The sequence below is a fragment of the Vigna unguiculata genome, chromosome 4 (assembly GCF_004118075.2).
Source record: "Vigna unguiculata cultivar IT97K-499-35 chromosome 4, ASM411807v1, whole genome shotgun sequence".
Lineage (NCBI taxonomy): Eukaryota > Viridiplantae > Streptophyta > Magnoliopsida > Fabales > Fabaceae > Vigna > Vigna unguiculata.
In genome coordinates, this window is record NC_040282.1 from 26,503,556 (window position 1) to 26,513,384 (window position 9,829).

Genomic DNA, 9,829 nt, shown 5'->3' on the forward strand with positions numbered 1-9,829 from the left:
GAATACATAACCATTGCCCCAAAATATTGCACGGGCAATAAAACAGTAATAATGATAATAAAAAAACAATAACAATAACAATAAAAATAATTATAAAATGACACAATACAAATAAAAATAATAATAATGAAAATAATACTAAAATAAAATGAAACAATCATAGTAAAACAATAATACTAATAAAATAAAATAATAAGACAAAACAATCATAATAAAATAATAAAAATAAAAATAAGACAATAATAAGAAATAATAATGATAATAAAATCATAAATAAACAAAACAATGATAATAATAAAAATAATAATAAAATAATAGTAAAATAAAATAAATAAAATAAAATAATGATAATAATAATAATAAAGATAAAGATAATTATTAAATAAAATAAAATGAAAATAATGATAATAGTAATAGTAAAAATAATAATAAAATAATAATAATGATATAAATAATAATAATTATTATTATTATTATTATACTAATAATAGTAATAAAACGAAATTTTGAAAATAAAAATAATAATAATGAAAATAATAAAATAAAATGAAACAATTAACAATAAAACAGTAATACTGATAAAATAATAATAATAATAATAATAATAATAATATAATACTAATAATTACAAAATAAAAAAATAATAAAAAAATAATAATAATGATAATAAAATATTCAATAAAACAATAAAACAAGATAATGATAATAATAAAAATAGTAATAAAATAATAGTAAAATAAAATAAATATAATAATAATAATAATAAAGATAATTATAAAATAAAATAAAATGGGAATAATAGTAATAATAATAATAAAATAAAAATAGTAATAGTAATAAAAATAATAATAATACTAATATAAATAATAATATTTATTATTATAATAATAATAATAAAAAAAATTTTAAAAATAAAAATAATGATAAAAATGACGAAAATCATAAAATAAAATGAAGAAATAATAATGAAACAGTAATATTAATAAAATAAAATAATAATAATGATAAAATAAAATAAAACAATAATAATAAAATAATGATAATGATAATAAAATATCAATAAAACAAAACAATGATAATAAAAACAAGCTAATAAAATAATAGTAAAATAAAATAAAATAATAAGACTAATAATATAATTATAAAATAAAATGAAATGAAATTAATAATAATAATAATAATAATATAAAATAAAAATGATAATAATTGTAATAATAATAGTAAAATAAAATAATAATAATAATAATAATAAAAATAAAAATAAAAATAAAAATAAAAATAACAGTAATAATAATAGAAATAATAATTATTATTATAATTATAATTATAATAAAATAATAATAATAAGGGTAATAATAATAATAATGGTAAAAATAAATAAAACTAATAATAAGTGTTCCTGCAGAGAACAAACAAGATATGTCAGACATAAGTATTACCTTAACCTGGTCCGCCATCTCCTCAATAGGCTTCTTCCCGGTTGATATATATCGCTTATGGGTATCTCGGAGTGGTCGGTTTGGACCTGGGAGGGGTTCCCTGCAGAAGGGACTCTGAAGCTCAATTCAGCGAAATCTCTCAAAAAGTCAAATCTGATGATTAGGAAAGTAATGAATGCGTACCTTTAATTCGTGGGGTCCATGCATATTTATAGATTATTAATTATGTCTGGCCACGTCATGGGTTGGGCCCTTGTTTGGGCTGTAGGTGGGCCTGGGCCCTAGCCTAGGCCCTTAGTTCGATTATTATGGGCCGGGTGAATCTTATTGAAACTTTCTGTTTTTGCTAAGTCCTTGGTTGTTTTCGTGGAGTTATCGGCCTAAGCCGGTTACCCTTTAGCGGCTTAGGCCGCTATTGTTGTTTTGGTTTGTTTGATCAATGTCGCTTCTTAGTGGTTTAGTTCGGGTACCCTAGCATGTATATGGTGACTGTTATTATTCGGCTGGGCCGACTAGGTGTGGTACACAAGTCCCCCAGCCTTTGTCGATATAGTTATGTCGGTAAAGGATGACAAATGTTTGTTGTTATTCGGCTAGGCTGACTAGGTGTGGTACACCAATCCCCCAGCCTTTAAATGTGATGAATAGTGTTAAGGCTAAAGACAAGAAAAGGTTTGTAGCAGGTGAAGGGGTGTTAGAGGTCAATCAAAAAGGGTTTTTGCGTCGTCGTTCCTAATACTGATGACCTTTGGTGTGCCTTGGTCGATTGGTATGGGTTGTGACTTTTGGCGGGAAGAAGTTTTGTCGTTTGGAATTCATGCTTATAAATGTGGATTTCGTGAAGGGTTTGCTTTTGTTGGCTCATTTGTGAGGATTTCATAATTAGAGACTTGCGTGGATTAGAACTGTCCGACTAGTTCCTTGTTTCTGCCGACATCTTTAAAAAAAAAAGGTATGTCTAGTAGTAATGATACTGTGTCATTGTCTTCTTCAAGTAGTGGGAGTGTGCAGTCTAGGGGGAGTGTAGGTAGGCGTCTTGAGGAGGAGAGTACTAGGCCGGTAGCTGTGGTGGGGAGGATCCCGATGGAGACAGTGACCGAGATGAGGGAAGATCCACCCGAAGAGATAGTAGAGAGTAATTGGCCGGCTAAGGCCGGTTATGAGTGGGTAGCGGATGATGTTCGTAACCAGTCATTGTTCCGGTGGTCTCACCTGCTAAATTCGTGGTTGAACTGTACCCCCGTTATCGTGAAGGGTGTGGACCATGGTATCGTGTCGTTGGAACGGGTGAGCGCTATTGAGCACGTCTGTCATGGCCAAGAAGGAGCTGCCGAAAAATTCTTTTACATGTATCTGTGCCATTTTTCTTAGTTACATGTAAGGTTGCCGCTAGATGACTTTACCATGGGGGTGCTTCGTCAGCTAAACATGGCGCCTACTCAGCTACATCCGAATAGTTGGGCCTACTTGCAGGCCTTTCGTGTTTTGTGCCAATCACTGTACCTACGGCCTTCTCCTCATGTGTGTTTATATTTTTATGACACGAGACCCCGACAACCGACTACCTGGCTGTCCTTGGTGAGCAGACCGAGCATTAGCAGACTGGACGCGTTTTCATAGTCATTCAAGCACTTTAAGGATGACTATTTCAAAGTTGTGGTGAAGGAGGGGGGCAAGTCGCATTTTCTTAATGCAGATGGGAGTACAAAATTCCCTTTTAGTTGGATGGGTAGTCCTTCTCGGTATAAGGATATGAGTACCGATGAGTTGTCGGCGGCAGATAGGGAGGTGGTGGAGGTGCTGATGAAGTTTACTAATAAACTGCCCACTAAGGGCTTATTTAGGATTTATAATTCGGTTCATCCGATTATTGATATTGAAGGTATCTATTTATGACTTAAACTGTCTTGATGTTTCTAAGTTAAACTAACCGGGACTTGGTGTATTTGTGCATGACATATGGCTCAAGTTGGAAAGAAGAACTTGACTCCTTTTCAAGCACTAAGGAAGGAGAAGACCGTGAAGCCGAAAGCAGCTGGGAATACTTAGGTCCCAAATTTACAAGATTCGTTGGTCGAGGTGCACGTTCATGGCGGCACCAAGAGGAAGATTGAGTTACTGGCCAGGCCTGGTAAGTGCAAGGATGTAAAAAAGGTAAGGGCAGCCTTGCTTGGGCAAGGGTCGTCTAGTGGTGCTAAAGGATCGGAAGCCGGTCTGATAAAATTGCTGGAGACGGTCGTTAGGAAGGACATCGCGATTAACTTGTCGGAGATAGTGATTAATTCTATCGATAGGATGGAGTCGGACCACCTGGTGAGGACGATGGTGGAGTTTGGGAGCAAGGCGCTAATTTTGAATCGCCGGGTTGGTTCGTTGTATCGCAGGGAGGTGGAGGAAAGGAACCGGGAAAAGTTTGAGGATTTGCAAGAAAAAGTTGACAAGTTCGCGGAGGAAATGGCTGCGTGGAAAAAGGAGACGGAAGGGTGGGAGGAAGAAAAGAAGAGGTTGGGAACTTGGAAGGTTCGCTGTCTGAATTCAGAGACTAAACTTAACGGAAGGATAGTGGACCTTGAGGCAGATTATGATGAATTAAAGGAAAAATATGAAGGCGTGGAGGTAGAGCTCGAAGATTTGAAAGGCTGTATTATTCAAGAGCACATCAACGGGTCCAGAAAGGGGTGAGGCAGGCAACTTTCTTCTGCTAGGATATTGATGCGGCCGATCCAAGATTTGACGTGAACAAGGATGTACTAGACGACCAGCTTGTTAATGAGGTTAAGAGCAGCCCTGAGGAGGAGGTAGAAAAGGGAGCAACGGATGAGGACGGGAATGCGGGAGATGTCGTGGGGGGGGTTAGGACAACAAGGCGACATAGGACATTTATTGTTTATGATGTTAAACTGACATATTAAGTTAAGGGTGTTCGACCCAGGCCGCTTACTTGTGGTAAAGGTGGGAAACTAAAACGAATTAACATTAAGTTAAGGGTGTTCGACCTAGGCTGCTTACTTGTGGTAAGGGTGGGGAACTAAAACGAATTAACATTAAGTTAAGGGTGTTCAACCCAGGCCGCTTACCTGTGGTAAGGGTGGGGAACTAAAAGCGTGTTAGAAGCAAGGTAAGGGGTAGTCGTGAGGTTAAGAACCCTTTGTTTATTCATGAAATTTGGGGTGCCTCGTTAAAACCTCTCTAGCCAAAACCCTCCTTAGGGAAAAAAGACCAGGTGAGGGAAAAGAGTATACCCAGAGTTACAAGCATTTGGTGCAATACAATACATGTTTTTAACTAAAGTAAAACTTGAGATGGGACACATTCCATGTGTTGGGTATTTCTTCCCCTGACAACTGCTCAAGCCTGTACGCTCCTCCTCCAACATCTTTAAGTATTCGGTATGGGCCGTCCCAATTGGCGGAGAACTTGCCATCCTTCTTTCTTGCACTACTGGCCATTCTCCAAACTAAGTCTCCTTTTGCGAACGATCTGGGGCATAGGTTTGTGTTATACTTTCTGGCCGCTCGCTGTTTGGCAGCTAAGTTGCATATTTGGGCTTTTTCTCTTAACTCGGGCAGGAGGTCAAGGTGGGTGGTCATGTTTTGATGATTTTGGGTTGAGTCGTATAGTTCTCGGCATAGAGATAGTTCACCAATTTCAACGGCTATCATGGCGTCTGCGCCGTATACTAGGCTAAATGGAGATTTATTTGTTGCTGATTGAGGGGTACACTTGTAGGCCCATAGCACTTCCACTAGTTCTTCTGGCCATCGGCCCTTGGCGTTGTCCAATCGCTTATGTAGTTCCACTAGTATTATAACCTTGTTTGCCGCCTCGACCTGTCCATTGGTCTGTGGGTGTTCAATAGAGCTGGTTACATGTTTGATGCCTAGATCGGTATAGAATTTAGCGAGTTCTTTGTTTATAAAATGTCGGCCAATGTCGGTGATGATTGTATGTGGGATGCCATACCGACATATAATATCCTTCCAAACGAATTATTGGACTTGCTGGGCAGTAATGGTGGCTAAGGGTTTGGTCTCTATCCACTTGGTGAAGTAGTCGACGGCTACTATTAAGAACTTTACTTGACCTTTGCCGGGGGAGAAAGGGCCGAGGATGTCTATTCCACACTTTGTGAAAGGCCACGGGGATAGTATAAAGTGAAGCTGCTCTTGTTTCTGGTGGATAAGGTTGCCATGCTTCTGGCATGGTATGCATTTTTTGACGAAGTCTTGGTAGTCTGCCTCCATGGTTGGCAAGAAGTAACCGACGCAAAGGATTCTGGTAGTCATGGTGCGTGCGCCGGAATGATAGCCACATATGCCCTCATGTAATTCTTTAATTATGTACCGAGCTTGTTCTGTCGTAACGCATTTGAGAAGTGGTTGGTCGTATCCGCGTTTATACAGATCATCGCCTATACTCGTGTACCTGGCGGCTTTAGTTATCCAAGTTCTGTTAGCGTTAGGTGGAGGGTTACCGGTTTGGAGGTACTGGATGTAAAGGGTTGTCCAATTGTCGGCTTGGTGTTGGGTTAGGTTATGGCAAGTATTTGTGATGGAAGGGGCGGACAGTGTTTGTTGTAATAGTGATCGATGGCGGCCTTTTAACTTGGTGTTGGCTAGTTTGGATAATATGTCGGCTCTAACGTTTTTGGATCTGGGAATGTGGTGGATGCGGACTTGTTCGAAGGCGCACTGGATGACTGTCCGGACCAGATGGTAATATTGTAGGAGGGTAGGGTCTTTGATTTGGAATCGATTTTGCATGTTAGTGACTTGACACCAACCTCGCGGGCCAGGGATAAGCTGGCGAGGATGGCTTCATATTCGGCTTGGTTGTTAGATGTCTTGAAGGCGAAATGGAGGGATTTTTCGATGAGGATGTCATTGGGGCCTTCTAGCACGATGCCAACACCTGCCCCCTTCAGGATTGACGAACCATCAACATAAAGTGTCCACTGGTCCTTTTCAGGAGTTTGTTGGAGATCGTTGACAAAGTCTAGAAGGCATTGAGCTTTGATGGGGCCGTCAAGTTTGTAGTGGATGTTGAATTCGAATAGCTCAACGGCCCAAGACAACATCCGCCCCGCAAGGTCTGGTTTCTGCAATATCTTCTGAATTGGGTAGTCAGTTTTGACGATGATGTTATGATTTTGGAAGTATGGGCGTAGGCGGGCTGCGTGTACCAGGGATAGGCCCAACTTTTCCACCATCTGGTACCTGGTTTTGGGGTCTTGCAGGGTTCTGCTGACGAAGTAAATAGGATGTTGGGTGCCGCTGACATCTTGAACTAGCGCGGCGGTTACGGTGTGATCTGTGGCGGTGATATGAGTGGTGTGTAGAGTGATGGGCATGTTGTAAGGTGGGATATGAGTGGTGAGCAGGGTGGCAGCGGGGGTGGGAGCTGTAGTATTTCCCGGGAGGGTGGAGTGGAAGTGAGTAGGATGGGTTGAGAGGATGGGAGTTTGTTGGGTGGTGGTGAAGGTGTGCGGGGTAGGATTGTACTCGCTTTCCTCTTTTGTAGGTTGGAAAGCTGGGGATCCTGCGACATCAGATGTTTCCTTGGCCTTTCCCTTTTGAGTAGGATCGGCTTCGATCTTTCGCCTTAGGCGAGAATTCTCCTGTCGCAGTGCTTCCATCTCATCAGCATTGCGCTTCTTCAAGTCAACCAGCTCCAGTTGCATCTTGGCTTGACTATCTAGGATGACGGCCAGATCTGGAGTGATGTTAGTAGGTCCTGAGGGGCCAGCTTCAACTTGCTTGTTAACTCCTGCTCTGCTGTGGGTAGAAACCATTTTCAGAGAAAGCAAAGTACTATCTCGTGCCCCACGGTGGGCGCCAATTGTTCCTGTAGAGAACAAACAAGATATGTCAGACACAAGTATTACCTTACCCTGGTCTGCCATCTCCTCAGTAGGCTTCTTCCCGGTTGATATATATCGCTTATGGGTATCTCGGAGTGGTCGGTTTGGACCCGGGAGGGGTTACCTGCAGAAGGGACTCTGAAGCTCAAGTCAGCGAAATCTCTCAGAAGTCAAATTTGATGATTAGGGAAGTAATGAATGGGTACCTTTAATTCGTGGGGTCCATGCATATTTATAGATTATTAATTATGTCTAGCCACGTCATGGGTTAGGCCCTTATTTGGGCTGTAGGTGGGCCTGCGCCCTAGCCTAGGCCCTTAGTTCGATTATTGTGGGCCTGGTGAATCTTATGGAAACGTTCTGTTTTTGCTAAGTCCTTGGTTATTTTTGTGGAGTTATCGGCCTAGGCCAGTTACCCTTTAGCGGCTTAGGCCGCTATTGTTGTTTTGGTTTGTTTGATCAATGTCGCTTCTTAGCAGTTTAGTCCGGGTACCCTAGCATGTATATGGTGACGGTTATTATTCGGCTAGACCGACTAGGTGTGGTACAATAAGAATAATAAGAATAATATTAAGTGTGTTGTATTTAGAAGAAAAGCTTTAAACATCCTGTCATGCCAAAAAGAAGAAGAATCATGATTATCATAGTAATGATTAGGTCACAAAAGCCAAAAAGAAGAATCATGATAATCATAGCAATGATTGAGTCACAAAGAGAACTCAATACAACGGAAACCACAAGCACACACATACTCTCTAAAATCACCTACGACAAACATCAAGAAAATTAAACGATATAAGAATTTGATTCAGAAGAAAGCTTTCATGTATCAATATATAACACAATTGCATATAATATCATGAAAACAAGAAATTGCAGCTCCCCTAACCTGTTTTCCTTAGCTTATTTTTGGACTTGTTTTGAGTTTCCTTTTGATCACCAATGATCTTCCTTTGACTTTATCTCAATGCAGCTCCTTGCTTCCCTCAATCCTCACCTTACACTCTCAATTTTCGTATACCTATGGCTGTGCAACAATAATAGTCCCTAAACCACTCTTTCTTTCTCTTAATTGGTCACTAATTGTGGTCTTAATGAGAGATAAATGGTATAAAACGAAAATACCATTAAACTTGAGTTTAATTGTCATTCATTGGCAATTCTATGATGGTTTTCCAGCCCCCTTGGCTGCTAGGGTTTCCTTGCCCTTTCACCTTCATGCCAAAACTAAAATTGACAAAAAGAAAGCCTAATTTAGATATACGAAGGTTTGAACCCATAACCATGCCAATGTTCAATTCAATACACAACTATCTAACCAATTCATGTTTCATGATGACTAATATAATTCTATGATTATATTATCACTCAACATGATCAAGCATATTGTCAAAATAATAATAAATTCAATAACACACAAAATGGCATACTTAGGACTTAAACTCAAGTCTTCTCACATAATTAAGTACTCTCAACCAGTTGAGCTAGTACTTTTCCACATCACATAAATCAATATTAAATGTCATAAAGGCTCCCACTACCCACATTTATTAATTAATTAATTATTTAATTAATTAAATTTCACGGGTCTTACAATCTACATAGAACAGGCCTAAGTACTTGTTCCCTAGAGAATCACCCTTTCTTCTTACAGTCAACCTAGGCCGCTTATTGTTAGAGATGGCAAAGGTCTAACTTTGAGGGTACTATACTAATATGCACTTATTTTTGTAAGTTGTTGTATATATATTAAACACTCCAAATACCCTGTATTGTTTACTTAATTTTTTTGTTGATAAAAAAAGCTGTGATTATTAGTAAAGTTGGCAATATATTCAAATATATTTATGTTAAATATGAATTAGTATATAACTTTATAAATATCATGCAGCAATATTTCAATGTTTCATCATTAATATATTCAAATATATTTATGTTAGATATGAATTATTATATAACTTTATAGATATCATCCACCAATATTTCAATGTTTCATCATTAATATATTTTGAAAGAATAAGTAAACTCTAATTAATGATTAATTTTATACTAAGATAAAACTTAGAACTATCCAAACGTTTTGATCTTAAATTCAACCTACTAATCACTCATAACATGATTATTAATTATGCCAATTGAAAATTTACAAGTCTCTTTTGTAATATGATTTTCTTTTTCTTTCTTTACTTAAATTGTTGTTGATGTGTTATTGTTCTTGTCACAATGGTATATTTTATATATATATATATATATATATATATATATATATATATATATATATATTCAATTCTCCTTATTGTTTCCTCCATCATAAAATATATTATGACATGGATCATCTGCCTCAATTCTATTTTAAATTTACCTTATTCAAACAAATCCAAAAAAAAAAAATTCTCCATATCGAAATGAAAGAAACAAGGGAAAGAATTAAATAAGTGAAAAAATAAATAATAATAAAGATGATCTTGATCTTGACCTTGTGAAAGTGGAAGAATAAAGACGATCTTGATCTTGACCTTGTGGAAGTGAA

General features: G+C 37.7%; 1 protein-coding gene across 1 annotated transcript; it reads right to left on the reverse strand.

The window, feature by feature from the left end:
- Positions 1 to 5,428: 5,428 nt before the first annotated feature.
- Positions 5,429 to 7,230, reverse strand: LOC114180653. Its single transcript, XM_028066956.1, has 2 exons — positions 6,212 to 7,230; positions 5,429 to 6,092 (listed from the first exon to the last, which is right to left on the reverse strand). The coding sequence occupies exons 1-2, from the start codon at positions 7,228 to 7,230 to the stop codon at positions 5,429 to 5,431; spliced, it is 1,683 nt and encodes a 560-aa protein (XP_027922757.1).
- Positions 7,231 to 9,829: the final 2,599 nt, after the last annotated feature.

Excerpts from the sequence above, each read along its gene's own strand:
- LOC114180653 (XM_028066956.1), bottom strand. The coding sequence starts at position 7,230 with ATGGTTTCTACCCACAGCAGAGCAGGAGTTAACAAGCAAGTTGAAGCT. Across the intron at positions 6,093-6,211 it reads GCCCGCGAGGTTGGTGTCAA|ATCCAAAAACGTTAGAGCCG; the intron begins GTCACTAACATG and ends CCACATTCCCAG.